The sequence below is a fragment of the Heliconius melpomene genome, chromosome 1 (assembly GCF_056956725.1).
Source record: "Heliconius melpomene rosina isolate 202511_hmr_F chromosome 1, ASM5695672v1, whole genome shotgun sequence".
Lineage (NCBI taxonomy): Eukaryota > Metazoa > Arthropoda > Insecta > Lepidoptera > Nymphalidae > Heliconius > Heliconius melpomene.
Window position 1 is genome coordinate 15,247,907 of NC_140389.1, and position 22,528 is coordinate 15,270,434.

General features: G+C 33.5%; 1 protein-coding gene across 1 annotated transcript in view; it reads right to left on the reverse strand.

The window, feature by feature from the left end:
* The window catches only part of sens-2 (zinc finger transcription factor senseless-2), a 50,851-nt gene that overhangs the window by 16,434 nt on the left and 11,889 nt on the right, over positions 1 to 22,528 (reverse strand). Inside the window, exons 2-4 of the mRNA XM_085192436.1 lie at positions 15,286 to 15,402; positions 5,952 to 6,600; positions 5,652 to 5,833 (exon numbers count right to left, since the gene is read on the reverse strand). Of these exons, the coding sequence (XP_085048562.1) occupies positions 5,652 to 5,833; positions 5,952 to 6,600; positions 15,286 to 15,402 (948 nt within the window). The remainder of the gene's footprint in view (positions 1 to 5,651; positions 5,834 to 5,951; positions 6,601 to 15,285; positions 15,403 to 22,528) is intronic.

Here is a 22,528-nt window from a genome sequence, read left to right on the forward strand (position 1 = left end):
AACAGATCGATATTAATATATAATATTATTATATAAAAATATAATTAGGATAGACATAATTTAAATTTCCTTAATTTTGACGCCCAAAATACCTAAGTATGTGTAACGGATAGCGCTATCAATATCATTAGCTAATTAAAATTATTTTACTAATGATATTAAATTCGCTAGTTTATTTTTATCTATGCAAAGTGCGATATTGGGTTTTTGCCACCCAAAATATATTGCACTTAAATCGCGACGTTGAGTTACGCCACTCAACACGTTGTACCTCTAAAATTCGGTGGAAAGTAGGGAACGGGAAGATCTTAATAGACATGGAATGTGTAATAAATAATATAACAATATCTCTGTTTAATGTGCTTTCAGTGAAAAGAATATGTAGATCCTAAAAAAATAAAAGATTTCTAAATACAAAGATCAAGTATAGGTACCCTCAAAGTAACTTAATTCTAACCCTGTCGATTCCACTACAAAAAAGCTCCCCAAATAGCAACCCATGTGCGAGTGGAGCGCGGACACACGTCCTCTAATTCAATAAACACATTATCGCGATTAGCTAGTGAGATCCCCGCTGTGCCAGAACGACCCCGGTCGGACTCCGAAACTAGTCCCGAAGGAAAAGATTTCTATGGATGATTTGCTAATATTAATCATGAGGTCTTATTTAAATTGACCCAGCGTTGTAGGGTTAAGTTTGCCATAATATTACTATGGAAATAAATATTTTCATACTATCAGTTTGTTGTTATTTATTATTTGTACCTACGCAATAAGTATCAGTAAGTACTACCTTTGAATAATGAATAATATGAAAATTTTCATAACATATATATATAATTATTTATATTGATATAGTCTATATTTAAAGTACATAGGTACACATGGATCTAATATTTTTCTAAGCTTAACTATACGTATCATATCTTTGTTAGGCATATGTTTATAACAACAAAAAAAATAAAATAAATTATGAATCATAATCATAATAAAAACAGAATACAAAATATTCATTCACAAAAATATGATACTACTTCACTAAGTAATCTTAAAAGCAAACAATCAAAAGGTGTTATTCGTGAAACAAACACTACGTCACCAACATTTTCAGAGGAAAACAATGCAGGTGTCGGATTACTCAACGAGGCGAGAGGGCTGAGGACATTAATTTAATTACCCCTCTCTCTTGGGAACGTCCAATATTGTATGGGAGTGAGTGAGGCATACAAATTCAAATGTCAGTTTTTCGCGTGAGAAAAAAATCTCGAAGTGATTTTTATCGTCCCCAGCGAGATTGGGTTACGTGTGTCTCTGATATTTATAAATCTGTGATATTTTCTTTTTTGTTTTGCGCATAAATGTAAAAGAAAATATGTTGTTCCTTTTTATACTATTCGTTTTAACGTAATTTTGGTACGGCTAAGGATTTTTTACATAAATTAGTCTATTTTAGGAATATTTGATTTAGTAATACTTTTCAATATAGGATTACAATTTCTTTTCCAATTGACACATTAATCTTTTTAGCTTAATTAATTTAACTTGTATCTATTTTAAAACGTTACTCTCGCCTCACAATTCGATTCTACAAAAGTAGTTAAGGTCATTTTTAAATGAAATCCAACTAGCTAACGTTCAATTGAAACGACGACATTTTCTATGAAAGTGTGTTTAAGGAATGAAAAGAAAACGCCACTAAAATCGAAGTATCTGAAGACCCTCTAGAGTCCTTAATTAAACTCAAGGCACGTAGAACTCCTTGATTCAGTCCCCCCGGCGTCTCCCCTCCCCCTCCCTAACGGTCGCTTAGATTTCCTCCCAGTAGGTTATGTGGACGGAATTCGCTAAGGCTTGAATCTTCTTTGAAGAATTGGTTTTAAAAGATTGGACAGTTAGTTTTAGTTTTGTTATCTTGGTCATGATTGCTTTTATTTTGGTCCATTGAAAAATATATTAATTTTGAAGTTCTAAACTAAAAAAATATTAACATAACTGACATAAAAAGTATAATTATAGGGTTATAATACTCTTTTATATACAAAAATAACCTGCCTAAAACAATTTATATGTAAAACTCGTTTTATTTAATACTGCTTCGGAATCTAATTACACAATTAGAATACTGTTTAAGTCTTCAAATGACTTTTTGCTATTTTTAAACAGAAAACCTTCTAAAAGTAATCAGGGGGCCGGGAGCCGAGTTAAGAACATTTGGCACGGAAATCGCAATTATTAAGTATTTTATACTTTTAATTTTGCTCTTAGCAGTCTTGTTCTTGTAGAAAATGTCGTAGCCAGTAGTATTCTGGAATTGTGATTTTAGAATTTCTTTTGTATTTTATATAATACCAATATTATAAAACAGATATTTTAAGCTTCACGCTGTATGTGTGCCTCATAACAGAGTAAGGAGAGGGAAACGGGCAGCCTAGTGATAAGACACTTTCGTTCGTCATTATTTGCGAAGGCATTTCATGTTGATTGCAGAACTCAACGCAGCGCTTTGCCTTTTAAAATAGATATATTGATCATTTCTAAACTAAGTTATAATAGACTGAAATATGTTATTTGCGAGTACGAAAGATAGAATAGCAATTAAGTCTAAAGCTGTAATGTAATCCCATAATTGCATGACAATGAAAACTAATTTCGTAAATGCTTCTGAATTCTTAACCGCAAAACAAACCACAACCGGAAAGTAATGTAAAAAAAATAAGCAAAAAAAACCAAAGAGAGGAAAATTCAGCCGCTGTGTAATTATTGCGAGAGCTAATGCGCCTCTTGTTTATTCCCTGACTAATTAAGAGGAGGAAGTGTTTAAAAAATGCCTCTCTAGCATATTTGAAAAATCAAACATTTATGAAGCTCGCTTAAGCACTTAGATGATTTTGCTTATTGCGTACTGTCATTTTTAATTTCAACATCACTTTGCTGTAACTTGTTTAATTTTTTTTGCCGTTTTTTTATTATTTTTTAATTGGGGGATGTTACAGGGAGATGTTTTAGATCCTATACTTTATTTGTTTGTTATATAATTGAAGTCAATTTATATTTTTGCTTTTAGACAAATATATTGAACGTGCTCTCCACATAAATGGTCTCAAACGACCGATTCATCAAATACTTACTACTATAAGATAGATAATTACCGTAGTAACAGGTAGAGAAGTTCTGGGTTAACTAACTTTGGGGCTCAATTAGCGTCGAATTAAACCGGTTCGGGAGAGGTGACAAATCGCGGGTCGCGGTCCTCCGTCTTGACATTGACTAATAGCACCCCATTTAATTTAGCTGGCGCAATTATAAATAAAATTTCGACGATAAATTGTATGGTGGCACATTAATCAAGAAGTTGGGACGCTGATTAAAATGCTGTTCGCGTAACTATTTGCTAAGTTGATATTGTTAATAATTCACAGGTGGGGTGGCGTTGATGGGGTTGGTGTGGTTGATAATGGGCTTATGTGAAATTGAATTAATATGGAACAATTACTACATATTGTAGAATTAAATTGGATAAAGATTTATTTTGCAATATATTTTTGTACATGAGACAATGGTTGTAATTAGTCGTGTTTCTAAAATGCTAATTAATAATCATAGCATTGTTGACTCTACCTACAATATAAATAATTGTTCTCTGACAGTTATTAATAATATACATTTTTTCTTATTATCATTTAGAACCAATAAAAAAGCTACTAATAATTCTTAACTGACACTCCAATTACATATAACTTTATTAAAAAACAGCTTGTGCTTTAAATACATTGATTTCACTGAAAATGTATTAATTCAAAGCCATATAAATAGTATAGCCATCTATAGTAACATGTGCCGCAATAACTAACCCAACCTTAAATCTTGGCTCTCGGTCATGCCCGGTGTCTCAAGTATGCTTCTCTCCCTCCCACCCCAGTAAAGCAATGAAAAGCGAATCACGGATACCCCACCCCTGTCTTAAATGAACTGGGGGTCTGATAGGGATGTTGAGATCTCTCTGAAGTACCTTGTTTACGTTACATAACGGAAATTCTTGGATATAAATCAATGATTGATACTTGAATTTGTTGGGATTATGTGAAAATGTAATATTTTATTTCAAATTCTGATTATAATTTTCATGTTAAGATGATAATTACAATCACTTTTTTAGCTTCAACCTATTTTCAGGGCGGCCACAACTTATCAACCGTATTATATAGGTACTATATTTTAACATTCTATAAATCGGTTACTTCAGTATTAATATATAGATACAATAAAAAACCATAAGTTCAACTACAGCATGTACTAGCAAACTTCCCCATTTTCCACCGAATTTCCAAGGCATTGCGTGTTGAATAGCGAAACTCAACGCTGCTTTTTGCTTTCTAACCAAATCAAGGAAATGAAAAAAAAAATCATTTTCCCGAGTGAGAATCGAATCTCAACCGTCACGTTTATAGTAGCACCTCGTGCTCCTGCGCCACGACTTACTCCCTCTTATATACCACAAAAGGTGTAAAACCTATGCTAATAGAGTGTTCAAAAGTATAACAAACTATTATATGAATGATAAATGATATCATAATACTTATACTAGCACTTTAGGGTTAAATAGTTGTCAGACCGTCCCAGAATCTTACCCTCGGCTTAAGTGTTAACAGAACAATGGACTATATACCGCCACATCTTGTATTCATGAAAAGGTCTTACGTGGACTCACGGACTCTACGAATACAATCAGAAGACAGGAAAGGGAACTTTTTTTTCATTCAATCTTGTTTTTTATTTGATTTTATTAAAAATTTATCTGCTTAAATAGTTTCGATTTCAGTTTTGGTTTGCATTGTTGCAAGTGTGACAATAAATTTAATTTTATAAAAATAATAACATATCTGTCGTTATTTTAAATTTTTTTTCAATCGGTCGCGATAAATGAAATAAATATGTAGCTGAATGCTTTGCAAAAATCAATATTTTAGTGATATTTATTAAAATGTTATTCCACGTAAAACAGAAACGTATATATTTTCCAAAAAAGGTGAAATACAACAGAAATGTTTAATTTTGAAATTTCCAAACCATCTCATCCGTGTGTGCTCAACAATCCTTATAACCCACCACAACGCCTTCCATTCACGCCGCGATTATTATAAAACACCCCTAACTCATCTTAGGTGCTAATGTACATTAATTATGTGGCGAGGGGTAAGATGTTGTGACAGAGTTGAAATACGCCGGTACTGTAGACGGAGAGTTGAGGTGAATTATTGTTTAAGCTGAACCGAATCTTGTTAAGAACTTAATAGATAGATATAATACTAGGGTGATGAACATGATGATTAGTTTGATTGAAAGTACCTTTAATTATGCAATTAAAATTAAATTACTGTATCGTTTATTGATTTTTTTATCTTAAAAAATATAAAGTTTATTTTGTTTAGTTGCCTGTTATTCAATCAAGCAGAAAGTGGTCAAAATCTGGTAAAAACATACTTAGTAAGTAAAAAACGACGACGAAGATAAAGAAGATCTTCTGTCTGTTACAATACTTTTTTTTTCAAAATTCTAATACACATTGAATGAATCGTTTACATTAATCACTAAATGAAGTAATCGGTTATATATATTTTACTGAAAATATTAAAAAATAGGTAATGACTTACCAGTATGTATATACGTGTGTTTCTTCATATCAGATTTCTGATGGAACCGTTTGCCACAGTACTGACATGGATAGGGCCTTGTGTCAGAATGTATGAGGAGATGAGTAGAAAGTGTGCTGGATCTCTTAAATGTTTTTCCACATTGTTTGCACTCGAAGACTTTTTCTACACTGTGTACCGCCCTGTCAAGAGGGAATATAATTAAATTTTAAAAAACATTTATTCATAATAAAGTAAAAATTATTCAATGATCTATTCATATGTATGTAAAAACAAAATAAAAGTAGCGAAAAGTATTACCGATGTTGACTTAAGCTGATTTCATGGCCGAATGTCTTGCTGCAGAGCTCGCATGCAAAAGGCCTCTTTCCATTATGTGATCTCCTAGCATGCACTTCTAACCCATGTGGAGTACTGAACATTTTCTCACATTTAACACACGAGTATACATCGCCAATTGGTAAAGGTCTGGATAAGGGACTTGGAGCTCCAAGAACAGCTGCTCGTAATCTAAGTAGTTCAGGACCAGCCGCTTGTACTGCATGAAGGTATAAATTACTATAACCTCCCCATACTGGAAGGCCAAGGCCACCAGCATCTCTCAAGAATTCAGCGAATGGTAATGGTGGATAGAGAATAGGTCTTTGTGGTTGAACCCTTGGTGCATCTGGTCGCAGTAAGGCGCTGACTGAAAAAGCTTCGGATCTCTTCAAAGGTGGTGAAGAATCAGGTATTCTTCTAGGTGAAGATGGAGGTGAATCTACTTCTAGCTCAGGTGATGTTGAACGTGTAGATCTTGGTGAATGTGGTGATGGTGCCCAACAAGGGCTTCCACATCGCGATGTAGGAGATACACCTTCAGCTCTAGATGTTTCATTATTATGTGATTCATTGTCTTCTTCATCTGTTTTTTCTCCAACTAATCGGTTTACACCAAATTTGATTTCCTCTGAAAAAAAAACAGAATATATAATGAATTGAAACACAACATAAGGAATCTTGTGTCAAAAGAGATAATTTTACGCATAGGTACGATACCCTTGTACGAAAACTGTAGTAGAATACTCAATATGTTTGGGAGCGAGCGCTTAAAGGGACACAATGCAATTCGCTATTGTTTGCTAAAAGAGCACAAAGGACTGAAACGCCCCTAGGCCAGTGAAAAAGCGCAGGTGCCACACTTGTCGCTGCGATGAAATGAGCCGTATCATGTCGTAGCAGCAAATTGACTTTCATCTGTTCTACCCCTCGCCCAACCCAAGTAATTAACACGTTGGATCGGAGGGACCCCAATCTTTTTTACAATTCACTAATCCGCGGGCGCGAGTTACGCTTATATGACCTTCATTCTTTTGTTTATTTAGCGTTCATTTTAGACAATGTGTTTTTGTGAAAGTGTTATACAATATTTTATAAATACAGCCTTATTATATCATGTTAATTTTCTGACAGGATCACAAAATTTTAGTGTGTTTCGTTTAAGAAAATCTTCTCAACGTATTGCGATAGCATTTTATAAGACAAACGAAAATCCAAAAATTAACAAAATATCTTTTCATAATAAAACCCAGCAACAAATAATCAACAGATCATCAAGAAACCATCAGCCGAAACTCACGCTGTCCATAAACAAACATCCATCTCGAGCCGAGACAAGTTACACTAATGAAGAGCGACCCCCATATCTGAAATTCTGCAGCTGTCTTCATTCAGAGCGGAACCAATCGGCCGAATTCGGTGAAATTCGCCAATGACTTCCACCCTTAAACATTTTACGCTCAGGACTTTTGAATGTAGCAGTTTAGGGTTGCCTACACTTGTTTGTTTGTCCCCCACACGACAAGGCTTTATTATCCCATAGTATTTATTACATATTAATGGTTATTTAGATTCATTGTTCTGCTTCGACAGTATGCTCGAATTCACGGCCCGGCCAAGTATTGAATGGGGCTATTCAGAGTAATGGAGCGAATTGAAAAGATGGATATTATTATGTCCATTGTGCACAGTGTTGTAATGAGATAATATAATATTTGAAGTTTTGATTAGTACGTGTGAGCATTTTGTTATAGTTACCTAGTCATTTCAATCATCTGTTGTTTATTGTTTGTATGTTTGTTTGACAAATTCAATTATATATAGTAATAAGATTTTCATATGAGTTAGCTTATTTAAAACTAAAAAGTTTTAAATAAGCACAATTTCTATTTATTGTGGCCAGTAGCCATACTAATTGCTATACTATACTACCTTATATTATCCCTGAATATTAGGATTTCAAAATGAAAACTGAAAGATATAGTTTGCTTACAAATACCTTCCTTACCTAATATTTTGTCATGATTTTCTAAAAGAAAAAACTAGCTTAACTTCCAATTACATTAAAATTAACTATTGAAATCAATATGCTCAGTATAAAAACATTCAGTTTATTCATAGGTAAAAAAAACAACAGCAACAGAATAGCACACCAAATTCAACACACGATCAACCCTAATAGCAAAATTTGGTTAAGCATTTATTACCCCTAACGAGTCCTGGCCAAGGTACAATCCAGTTAAGGTTTTTAGAAGGTAAACGGTATAGCGGTTGCATTTTTATTCAAACAGTGCAGCGTATCGTTGCCGCCTGTTTGCAGTCTAATGTAATTTTAATTATAAGAGGCGCGCCCGCAAATTGCAATTGCAATGCACTCTGACATCAAAAATAAAAACCTATTAAAGGATATTAAGAAGTCGTTTCAATTTAGAAATGAATTATTTTTTAGTTCTGAAAGAATATTTAGTAGGGGATGGTGATTAAGTCGTAGACTATGATAACTATAGTTGTCTATAGAAAGTGGATACAAATGAATCTATTTAAGCTGAAAACTTTACAACGAACTTCACAGAACTACAACAGCACAAAAGAATAAATATTCACAACTTTTTTATATTTTTGTCTATTTGTAGTCGATTTTCACTCACTCCAATTTAATTGACCGAGAAATGAAAAAAGAGTTCCTTAACACTAAATTCTTTCTTCTTATTCTGTTATATGCGGCAAATGTGTAAACTAAAAAAGCAATATAGTCAAGTTAATAATCATTACGTTATTATGATTTCCCAAAATGCGTAGTCACGTAGAAATCGTTAATCAAGATTAAAGGTTGTAGAAATGTTTAATGAATCGACTTATAAGGGGTACGTGACAAATCTCATTTTTAATAAAGTGCTCTGAGGGTACCCACTTCGTACTCTAGATGGGTGTTATACATATTTTAATTACATTTTTCATATAGCTACGGATTGATTTATTGTCGTCAATAGATATTAAACTTTGAGGTAATAGAAGATGAAGTACAATGAAGCCGTTGTGTATTTGATTGTAACAACGAATGTTGTGGAACGGCGTTGAGTTCCGCCAGATAACACGCAATGTCAGGTGTAAAGAAAAATGTGTAGAGAAGGGAGTGTTTTGCAACGAGTTTTAGTGATATGTAAACTATTATACACATACTTTGCCCTTTAGTTTCGTCCTTTCCAGCATGCTTTAATTAGGACGAGTTGTAACAAACAAGAATCTGAACTACATGCAGTTCTAATTGTTGTATCATCATGAAACTTGGCAGTCATATGTAGATTATATGACAATATCATATCCATCAATCCACCGAGCTGATATAATGATGGAATTGGAAGGTGGCACGCTGATGGAGCCTTGGGAGTCAGCCAGCCAGCCAGTGAGCCTTACCTAGGAAGAGCCTCTAGTGACATTTGAATCTATGACCATTATGTGTCAGTCTTAATTTTATTTCATATAAATTCTACCTATATTTTAATAGGTAAGTTTAACTTATTTATATAACATACTTCAGGGAAGTATGAGTAATGAATACAATATGTCTCTTTTTTAACTGATAATAATATAAAAAGATAAATGAACAAGTGAAAGTGATTCATTTATTTTATCTTAGATTTTGTTTCGTTTTCTTTTGCAATGTCATTTGAGAATAATAAGAATTTGGACACATATATCAAAGAACATCTATATTAATATTACAAAATAGAACAGTTTGTTTGGTTGAACGAGCGAAACTCAAAAACTGCTGGTTTGTATTCAAAAATTATCTTAATACTTAATAATCGATTAATCGATTTATTGAAGAAGGAATTTACTTCCATCTAACTGAGCGGGCGAAGGTAAAGGCCAGTACGAAGTTCATTTTGTATTCTGTACAGCAGGGTAAGCTGGTAACTAAGTGCTAAGGCACTCCGTTTCCATTAAGACAATTTCGTTGGCTACTTTCCGCCGGATTCTAAAGACATTGTGTGTTGAGTAGATGATTATAAAGCGCTTTGCCTCGTTACCAGAGCGAGGAAATCAAAATATTAAATATTCCATTTCCTCGAGTGGGAATCAAACCTACAACCTGTCTCGTTTACAATTGCGCTTTTCTGCACGACTAAATAATACCAATTTTAATTAAATAAGTGAATATAAAATATTTCAGGCCGCTGTGGCAGAGGGGTACAAGGGTGTGACTACACACGATGGTTGTGGCTTTGATTCCCACTGGAGGTATTAAATTATTATTTATTATAATTTAGTACCTCCAGTGAGGTGAGGCCGAACGCGTGGGTCCTATGTGGACCACGACCGCAATTGACGTGTTAAAACTAAACATTTACTTAAAAGGATTTTTAGGACATACCCACTTTTTTACTGTATTTATAATTGAATTATAAAACATCTAAACTTGAAACTACACAAATCCGCAGATAAACATCTTCATATAACATATTATCACAATATAAAACGATTAGCACCTACTTACAGTGTTGAAAAATATTTTAAACATTGCGCTATCGGAAAAATTTACAATAAATATATAAATCAAATGTTATCATTCGCTTTTAATGTCTTTTATCAGTTATAAATACATTTTAAATCCAAATTATCGGCACGGATTAACTAAATCTTTGATCGTAAATGACGAAATTAATATGCCGAACATAAATATTTCGAACGTTGTAAATCTGTCACAAACTATATATATGGTTGTGGGTGGTGGGTTTTTTGTATTTTTTTTCACGCTTTCTTTTTTGATTTTTGTTGTATCCCATATATAACAGAGTAGGAAAGGGGAACCTAAAGTTAGGGTACTTACATTTACAATCAAGCGCTGTACCCTGGCGCCACGCATGACAATACACTATTTTTATAGCATAATTTAAGCATTTATGTTTTTCCTATTTTTCCAGTCTGTTATATAAAGAGTAGTGATGAGCTATCTCATTTAATATGCAATATCTTAAAAATTAGGTGGAAAATTAGAAACACCGTGTATTAACTCCAGGTCCAATTTGCGAGGTCTGCCAGAAAAATAAATAATGTAATACTAGATTTACTTTAGTTACACGCAAAATGCTATGTAACGACAATAACGAAATAAATTCCTGTCTAGAAATGTAAATAATCGATAAGAACTTTTAGGGTAAAATTATTGACATTATTTTGACATGTAAAATTGGAAAAAAGATTAAAAGATCTCAACGAACATTTTACATGTTTTAAACCGACTTCTGTAAGAAAAGGAGGTTATCGATTCGACTGTATTTTGTTTTTTTTTAATGTTTTTTAAACTCTTGGGCACCAGACGTTCCTGGGGTGGATGGTCCTCCCTTCCCGCTCTGTCCCTATTCGTTTAAGCACTCTAAACAATAAAGCTACACGTCATAATTAATATTATTCATATACTAGGTCTAGGATACATATATACTATCCTAGACGTATTTAGTTATAACTATCAACAAATTTTTGGTGGATATCTCTGAAATTCTTACTTATCAGAAACCTCAGGGCCTAATCAAATAGATTTACTTTCTGGTCCTCACTGGACATTAATCAAAGCTATATTCTGAAGGTCTACAAGATTAGTGACGGGCAGTAAAACTGATATCTTTACCACTTTGCTGAGGAAGTGACGTAGATGTCATAAACCAATGATTATTTGGTGCGATATTGGGTTATAAATATATTATCACTTGTTTTTGTTATATAATCTATGTATATATATATAATATATTATGGAGCCTCTGTTGAATGGATATATAGTTAGGAATTGCTTATTCTAATTTTTAAATTTTCTAGTTATAAAAAATATGTATGTTTAATTCTCTTAAAGTTTATCTAAAATATAAGGTAAGTGCAGAGTATTTTAAGTAAGTTGCGGTAAGTGAAGAAATGAATCAGCATATCATGGATTTCACAGGCATCCCTCATAGCGAAGCAGATTCTCAAAGAAGTAACTGAGGTTTTTACAAGTCCAAGCTGTTATTCTAAACAAATAAACGACGTAAAACCCAAGAAAATAGCAACCTGATAACTGATAGTCATATATAGTCATATATAAAATATTCTCGTCACCTAATACGATGCAAGGTATACAGGATTTTTAAATCAATGACGTACGTGACAAGTTGAGATTAGGGCGTGACCGTAATCCCGCTGCGTTACTTCAGATCTAGCCGCTAACACCTGATTTATCTTACTTGTACGCATATCGGCTGTCAATGCAAATGCTTGAGATATAGATGGATGGATTTGGAAAATGATTTCTTTCGAAAAAATCGTTATGTAAACATGTGACGTTGCGGATACGTCATGTTTTTTGCTATGCATCAATATTTTTGCTTTATTTTAGTTTTTTTAAACGACTTCGTAAGAAAAGGAGGTTATCAATTCACTGTATTTTTTTTTGTTAAATATATGAATGGCACCATAAGTTACCAGTTATTGTTAGTTTTGCTTTAATATGCCGAAAGATCTCACTCGAGGAAATGAAATATTTAATATTTTCATATCCTTGCTTTGGTAAAGCATAACGTGGAGTTCCACCACTCAATACAATACATGCAATGCCTTGAGAATTCAGTGGAAAATGGAGAATGGAAATGTCTTAATGGGAATGGAATATCAAAACTAGGTACCCAGGCTCAGGGTTCAGGCGATGATAAAAAAAGTAACATACAATCAAAATCTTTTAAAAATTGCGTACTAGTACTAAAGCACACTATAAACAAAAGTCCTCTTACATTGACGATTACATAATTTAATTAAAGGCCGGTACCGCACTATCTCGGCGGCGCCTTTGTGTACGATTTCTCTCTCTTATGTTCCACGAATTATTTACAGAAACAATAGCACGTTTTACGTTTGTTACTTTGTGTCTATTCACTATTCATAATAAATCACATCATGTATCACCTAGTACATTGTAATAAGGTCCAAAATCGTACAAACTTTGGATTCCCAACAGCCAAGTCGAGAATACTTCGCAAACACTGTCGAAATGGTCGCGGCATCTTTTTGATTAAACTCAGCCTCAATAATCGTTAAGGTGTCTAGATTTGTTATTATCATCACTTTACGAGGTTAAGTCTTAAATTTTTCGCAATATTCTGTTTGTATGTCTATAAAATTTTAAAGTCGAGATTAGTATCATAATGGGATCATTAAAAGCTTTTAAAATTTAAATCTTCTATGTAAAGGTATCTGAGGTTTTTTTATGCTGGAAGTAATATGACCAAATGGCAAACACTTATTATAACCTAGGTTTTTTTTTATTTAAGCTTCACGCTGAATCCCGCACACATCAGGGCGGACAGAGGGAACCTAGTGTTAACACATTCACTTTCCGCCAGACTCAACGCCGGGCTCCGTTCTGCACTCTCCGCTGTATTCTGGAGGCATTGCGTGGTATTCGGCGTGCAAATCAACATAATCAAACTTTTCCACAAATAATAACACAATATCTTATTCCCCTTTCAACATAAGGAAAAATTAACAAACTTAGCATAGCACAAACAACCCGACCATTTCATAGAAGCATTATTCGGTAACAATCACGAAACCCTTAACGATTCATGAGCCACTACTCACTGTACGCACTGTATTCAATTATGATAGCGTAAAGTCACGCAACTTAAAACAAGACTTTAATGTAACTTGGCACCACTTGGTCAAACAGAAACAAATAAAATTATGGGGCGATGTCGTGACGTTCTGTATACTTGCAAATATTGACGAGCTGTACGTAGTTGGCATGCAATGGAGTATTTGATTGATCGAGCTTTGTCTTTGTCGTTGTTTGGGAGTTATGTGGGGACGGATAAATAGATTTAATTTAGTTACTAGTTATTATTTAAAATATTAAATAGAAGAATAGAAGAGATCAAAAATATATTAGGAATGTTTTTAGTTGTGTACAATACTTGGGGTATTGTTTCAGTTTGGGAAGAGAAAATACGTCGTTAGGTTCCACGACCTATTAAGAAAACGAAAATGTTCAATATTCATTCTCCTGAGAATTCTTCTTCGAACCCCAAAGATATTTAGGATCCTTCATTTTCAGAAAGGACATAGAGTATACAGAGTGGGAGACAGTAATATAAAACATTAAGAAATAAAAAAAAAAATAATTTATTAAAAAAAAGAAAGAAAAAAACATAATTTCAATGAAAGCAAAAAATATGATTCAAAATGTAAAAAAACCGATTCCTCGAAACCGTCATAGTACTAAACAATCCATACATTTCAAACAGGGTAGGCTCTTATCTCGTAAACTAATGTTTGCCCACAAGAGTACACATGTCCAAATCGGATTTACAACGTGTTAAGAAGGGCAGGAGAGATAGCCAATAAAGCTGTCGTTGCTTTTGTAGGTGGTGGACAAAAAAATTGACATTTTGACTTAAAATTATGTATGGATTTTATTTTGTGGTTCAATTGATTTTTGCTGACTTAGTAATTGGGGAAAACAGGGACAAAGACAAAGAAACTGTGGAATGGAATTATCGTCATTAAAACGGAGTGCTTGAGAATTACATTACCAAGTAAAAATATCCTCCGCCTAATACAAACTCAAATCCCCATTCAAAAACACCAAAATCCATATCACCATAGAAAATATAAAACATAATATAACCACCCATAAAATACTATATCAGCCAGCATTATCGTTTTTTGCCAACTATCCCCTTATCGATACAAAAAAACTGTGTAGACACATGAATTACAGGCATCATTACACGAACGGTTACACGTTATCGATAGTACTTTGTCGCCGCCGCCGCAAATCAGAGTCATAAAACAAGGTAATTTTGCCGAGAGATACGCGCTGTCCGCGATAAGATAATTGTGTCAGCCCAAATCTGAAGCCGTGGGATTTCGAGTCGAATGTTATTAGAATTTTTGGGGCTTTTGGGGGCTTATTTATGAGGATTTTTGTTTATTAAAGTTGTCTAGTATATGCTAAAGTTAGGTTTTTGTTTGGTTTGTTGCTTTATTGTTGTAATTGTCGTTTCAGTGTAAACAGCGGTCTCGTGACATTGTAAAACGACAATAAAGAGATTAATATGATATTAGTGAATTGTATTTGGCTTAGGATTTGGTAAATGGGCTAAATTAACAGGAAAAATCGTAGTTAATATAACAGTTATAATTAAGAGGTTTTTTTGTGAAATAAATTGCTATTTCGACATTATGGCGCAATTCCGTTTCCCATTTCCGCCGAATTATGGATGAATTGCGTTTTCTAAAAAAAAAAATCTTTTTCCTGTTGTATGGAAAAACACTTCAAAAACATATTTACCTCTTACTGAATAATTTTCTAGTTGTTGCGGAGAGGACGCCACGCGTGGTTCCGGCCGCGTTGGCGCCCACAAAGATTGACATATTCCGTTTCTTAACGCCTCGCTCGCTGATACTCCTGTGAACAAATATAAATCTCGTTTATTATTTCATATTAATTATCTTGTAGAACTTTAAATAAATAATAAATAAATAAAAAAAAATCACACTGTATTCCTCATATAGCAGTGCCGACAAATGACTTAGTGTCAAGACACTTAATTCTCCTTTCTGCCAAAATTTGAGTTTGCGTATTGAATGGTGGAGCTAAACGCCGCATTTTTAAAAATTAAAACAAGGATATGACTTAAATACATAAATAAATAACTATACAATATAAGCACTAACAAATGTCGCGAGCCTCTACGCCATAACGTCCCATAACGAGCGCTTCCTCATTTCTCATTCAACAATTAAACGCGGTGAATCATTCAATTCTGTATGGGTGGGACTTTAGATTAGGAGATAACGTTTTTGTTCTATGGATTAACTGACGGAATCTATTATTATAACTGAAGCTAAATGTTTTTTTCTGTACATATTTTTTATTACTTATATGTTCTTTTTTTATACCTATTTTAGTACTAATCTATGTATGTACGTTTTTTTGATATAGGAAAGATTATACACTAAAACGATTTCAGAAGTACTTTGACAAGATTTTCTGAAAAAACAAAGAATAAACTTCATTTCTCTTAATATAAAACATTCTTTTCAAAAAAAAGGAAAGTAAAATAGGAGAACTTTATTGGGTTGTAATACTATATATATAAAACAACTACTGTAAAAAAAATATTGGACAATCTGTTTTTTACTTACTTTTTGTGTACAATAAGTAAACAAAGGATAAATCCTCTCTAACATTACAGTTCAAAATTAATGTTACTGTCAATTATTGTTTCATAAATTAATTTAGAAGCAGCCAGCTTCTTATTAAAAAGTGGAATCCCACTAAAGTTCCATTTTAAAAGTTAAGTGAGTAAAAAGGTTCAATTGCTTTATCAACAAGTGTTACGATATGATTTACTCGATTGCCCCCGTAAGGGCCTGACGTCTGACGTCTGACATCGACGGACGTAACTAATTCGTTTTAGAGTAAACTTTTGCTTATTATCTTATAAAGTGGATATTCGTATTATCACTTTCATGTTTTTTTCGCACACAGCATGGTAGGTAGAGAGACCCAGTGTCAAGACCCTCCGTACTCTACTTTTTGATTTCGATCTTTTAGATGGCAACAATGCATATTGGATAACCAAACCCTTATCAGATTGGAATTAAAAATAAAACATTTCTTCGAGTGGAATCGAACCTACTACTAATGCTATTACAGTCCGATGCTGTTTGATTCTAAGTATGATGATTTTTTAACTATTATATTTTTCTCGTTAGCTTAAACCATTAAATATATCTGTGGTATGATCACTAAAATGATACAAGCAAATCCTCCATTTAATTTTCACCAAAACATAAGCTCAATCATTCAGTGGCTCAGCGGCACAAGTGTTTTACTGTAGAGCGACGGGTTCGATTCCCATTTCCATTCGGGAGAATGGAATATTTAATATTTTCATTTTCTCGCTCTGGTTTTACCTAACTATTTTCTACCCTACTATGAGGATACAGCGTGAAGCAAAAAAAATAGGTTCAATTCAGTTACAATAGAAATATAAAAAATAAAACGTAACAACCATACATATCTATCTTATTTAATAGATAAACACTATCGAAGTCGCATTTAGGTAATCACGGCGGCGGATACAAGATAATAAACTTGTAATTACTTACTTACATATATGTAAGTATGTGTTTATCAGATGCAATTGCGTGTAATACCGCTTGTGTTTGATAGTGGAGTGACAGGGACGTTTGGTATGGCCGGTTAATGTGGTTAATGATGTTGGAATGATGAAATTTTTAATTTATTTAATGTTGGATTTATTAAGAATGTTGATTTTCACGATTTAAATGAAATTATTTAAACGAATTCGTTACGTATATTTTATTTTAAATTTTTAATATTATACATTTTTGGAAACCGGACTTTTCGAACACTTTTCAGTAGCCCGTGGAAAACGTTGAAACAACGGGTTTTCAAAAATCTATAATTGTAAATCTCTTTTTTTTATTATCATTTTTTTTATGATCATTACTGTTTTATATAACAGACCACGGACATGGGTGATCCGTGCCCTTTTTTTGCTGTTTTGTTTATGTGTGATTTCGACTTTTTATTTAAATTTATATTGCAGTATACTCCTTTACATTGAAAAAGGATTAAATAGAACTCAACGCCGCGCATTGCCTCGAAACCAAAGCGAAGTAATGGAAATATAATGTAGATAAATATTTCATTTCCTTGAGTAGGGATTGAACCAACAACCGTCGCGGTACAGCCAAACCCTTGCGCCCCTGGGCCACGACGCCCACGTACAATACAAATACAACACAAAAATCCTATTACACAACCCATACACAAAACAAAAAAAAATTCTATAACCAAAAAAAAACACCAAAACGAACCAACTCCAGAGATCACAGCCGGACATTTCGAAACAGGATAAGATGATGAGCGCAAGGACAATCTGTGCATCCTATAGGAAGAGAGCTATTCGCTGGCGCCAGAGCGACGGAACTCAGCGCGTGTCACCGGCCCGTATAGTTAATGTAAACTTATGGGCAGTAGGTTACTTTCAAATGTAAGATTTTATAAGGAAATTGAGTTGTAGTGGTAAGGGGTTCAACTTCACGCTGTACATGTAGCAGGATAGGCCTAGGAACCTTAGTGTCATGACACTCCGCTTCTTAATTTCCGTCGAATTCTGGAGTTCTTGCGTGATGGAAATCAACGCCGCGTTAAGCCTCGACTTCAGAGCGAAGAAATGAAAAAAATATATATTTCAAAGAAATCGAACCTACAACCTATCGTGTTTACAGTCTCTTGTGCCCCTGCGCCACGACTGGTCTGGCAACGACACACTACTGCATACAAAATTGATGCTTAATTTAATAAAATTATTATTTATCTCGCAGATTAACGATTAATTAGTAAGAAATGGAAATAAATACAATATGATTACAATATGCTCTCATTCCAAATAATCTGATATAAAATGTTAAGGCGCCTAAATTGAATAATTCTAAAAAAGATATTTGTTTTATATTTATAATATTAGTAATTGTTGAAATCGTATGTAAATTATAAAGCGGAGATCCGACTTTTGAAACGTTCCCAACGTTGTTGCTTGTTGCTTTTTGTACTGACAGACTGACAGTAATAACAATTTTATGGAAATTGACATTGATTAAAAATTTAAAAGTAATGACCTAAATTTTTTTTTTTAAATTTGTTGTTTAAAGCCAATCGACAATTTAAGCTGTGAAGCTACATGTTTTATATACCTAACCATATTTATCAATATACAATATTACTAAAACAATTTTTAAAAACATTTAAAAACTCAAAAATAAGAGAAAAATTGAGAACAAAGTGTCCAAACACTAGATCATTATATAGGTACGTCATAAAACATAAACATCTTTTACCCAAAAATTAACACCAAATACCCACCAAAACATATTCCAACAATTTTGAATCGCAATCCAACACTGACCTCCATTCTATGAATCATGAATCATAGAATGAATCAAACCCAGGCTCAGGATATAAAAACGTAAAGAGTATCGCGGGCACAGCGGCGCCACGTCCAAGGAGGTATCAATGACCGTCGTCCGGCTAATTTGTCCATACGCTTACACCAATTGTTACAACATCCTGTGTTTTGGATCAATTGGCGTGTTTAGCGTGTTTGGATATTGTTAATTTGTTAATAAATTGATTTGCGGTTATGTTATAGAGCGGCGTTAAGTTCCGCCAATCAACGGAAAGTGGACGGAGTGTCTTGACATTATATGCCGATAGTCTTATCTAGTTGATATAATCTAATGTATCTGAGTGAGAAAATGAAAACAACTTAGTCCAGTGGATTTAGAACTCACAACCATCGCAATTGTAATTCCACTGCGACATGATAGTCAAAATTACGTGTAATATGGTATCTCAAATAAACATTTATTACCAATATATAATGTTTTAATTAAAACAAGTATAGATTAAGATTACACGAGTATATCTTGTTTGTAAATATGATAAAACTGGCTATTAGCAAAATATATTATCGAATAAGCTTAATCATTATTTAAGCAGGAAATGTGTTTTGTAAAGGCTATTTCTTAAAAATATCAATACATTTGTTTCTCCTTAGAAATGTAATATAGCTTTACAAATTCACACTGAGTCCCATACAAAACCGTGTAGAGCAAGAGAACCTAGTATTAAGACAACGTAACTCAACGCCTCGCTTAGTCTTACATGAACGAGGAAATCAATCATTCTCTTTATTGGGGATGGAATCCACAACCACTGTGCTTACAAAAGCTCTTGTGCTACGATGACCTCATAATTTCTTTAAGAATATTAAATTTTCAAATCTTCGGCTTAAGGTGTACCTAAACTTCAAAAATCTATTTTTGTCGTTGTCGCCGAATTCTGGAAGCATCGCGTGTTGAGTGGCGGAACTCAATCCAATGTTTTTGCATCGACACCAGGGCGAATACAATGAAAAAAATAAATATTTCATATCCTGGAGAGGGAATCCAACCCACAGCCTGCCGCGTTTACACTTTGTGCCCCTGCGCCAAGACTGGCCTCGTGACCTTGGGTAACTCTTGTATTAATAGTAACGGTTGGATGACAAAATGATCATTACAAATTTACCATAACGCTATAATACGATAAGTAATTGATTGGAATTATTTTTTTAAGTTTAACGATTTATCCTAAGCCAGGGAGCCAAAGAGAACGGACCACCAAACGCTGCAGCGTCTTTGGACCTCTTTTGCCTCGTCCAGCGTCGACAGCCTATTTATTTTATATATGCCTCGAAGGTCGACCAAATTCCGAAGTCCTCCTCTTCCGCTCACTCTTGCTTCAATGTCATTGCATTAAATATTTTCATGAAAAACAGGGAAATAATTACTACCCACCAATTCTCTATTTTTTTTCTCCTTAATATTGTTAAGAAATCATAACATAAACAAACAAAATATAAGGAGTACGGAATCAAAACGGAGAAATGTGGCGAGGTTAATTAAAATAGCATCTATAAATAGCGTTAGCGAGATCTAGATTAATCAACACGTTATATTGTAACGTCGGAACCCGCAACACTCGAAAACAATAAATTATCAGGCTCACTTTCTACTGGACGCGCTATACCATTTACCTATAAGACCGGCTGGCTTAGTAGAGACTTTACTGATACTATTTCGATTAAGCGAGTTCGAGTCCCGATATGTCATAAATTTTATAGGATGCTAAAATATATTAACATACATAAAATGTTATAACTTCGAATTTCCTTTGGAATAGTAATTAGATTTATAAATATTTTCTTTTTTAAGAAATTACTATAACACTGTAATTTGCTATTCAACATTTAATGTCTATATATAATATATATTTAAGTAGATAATAGAGACTGAAAAGAAAGAAGCTTATTAATAGATTAATTTGATTGCTAACCTAATTATGGAAGGAGAGAAACGTAAAAAAAAACTAACGCAGAATAATAACTAAACATAATAACGCCATCATAGTTAGGGCAACGTCTAAATGCGATGGTTGATGAATTCGATAGTCACTCGAAGGAATTATTATTTGATTTTTAATAAAAATGAATCGAACCCACAAATTGTCTCGTTTAGTCACACTTACGCCACGACTGGCCTCTTTTCGCCTGGTAAAAATATGATTATCAATATAATTAAAGCTATAAACCCAACACCTAGTGGAGGGCCAGGCTAAGCGCAACAGACGGCGCCGGCCGGTGGCGCCCTCTCAAATAAAGGCACTCCTCCATCAAGTGATCGCTCATTCAATTACGATTGACTTTATTGCAATTGTTATCGCGTCGGATGCAATTTTTTTATGTTATTTGCTATATTTTTACAAATTACGTTCTATATTGTAAGTGTGATAAATCTTCGTTATCATGTTATCGTGATAGTGGCGTGATAGAACCAATTTGTTATACGAATTGTTATTAATGTTTATTTAATAATACTCCTATAAAGCTGAAATTTAGTTGAACGCGATAATCTCAGATACTATTGGTTTCAATAGATTTTTTACCGGCGGACAGAGCTACCTTCTCCTAAATAATCCCCCCGAGTAGAAATCGAACCCACAATGATCGCGTTTATAGTTACACGCTGCTCCACGAAGGCCTCAATAAAACAATTGTTCAATATAAATAGGAATCGTATACTCATAGAGTTTTATTTACCACTGGGTAATGACGGTGTCTAATAAATTATACAAGATAAGAGGCATTCTAATCAAATATATGATAGTGGAGACAATATCATTTATTTGGAGGAAACCAATCGAAATCGAACTTGAATGTGTGAAATAACTAAATAGATTTTTTTAAAATTATTAGTTATTTTTAGAAATAAAATGTACCTTGCACAAAACTATGTATTTTTACAGCAAAATCGAAAACTCAAAAACACAAATGCAAAATTTAAAAAATATATATATGAATAATTTTAGCTAGATTCGGACCTACGACCCTTACATTCGGTTAGACAGACCATTGTACCATGATGTCGTCTATCATTCGGTCGGATGGTGTTTCATTTAAAGAAAGATGAGAACGGTATAATTTATGTATGTCTACGTTCCTGCTTACTACGTCTTAAGATTGCGGCTTGAATGTATACCTATTATAAGGGACATGAGTATTTTTTATGTGCATAACACTTACATGTTTCTAGGAAGGAAATTGTAATCATTTTAATCTAAAAATTCTTCATACGAGTACATTTATCTAATCTAGGTAAAGATTTGAAATTGCAGGAACTTTGCGATTTATTTATAGTGTAGGTACTTTGGCATTTTTAATAAGTAGGGAAGTTTGACTCAGATGTTTTTCATAATAATATTATGATCTCCATAACTATAGCACTGTCGATAAATAGCAGCAGACAGGAATTTAGGTGAAAATGGATGCGCAGATTTAATTTTAGGAATTTTGCCTAATAAATGTTTAGAAAATCAAATTTCAGGGAAGCTGATATGCGAGCTTGACGCTACCTTTAACTTATATTATTTCTACTTTCTTCTTAATATAGAATGAGTC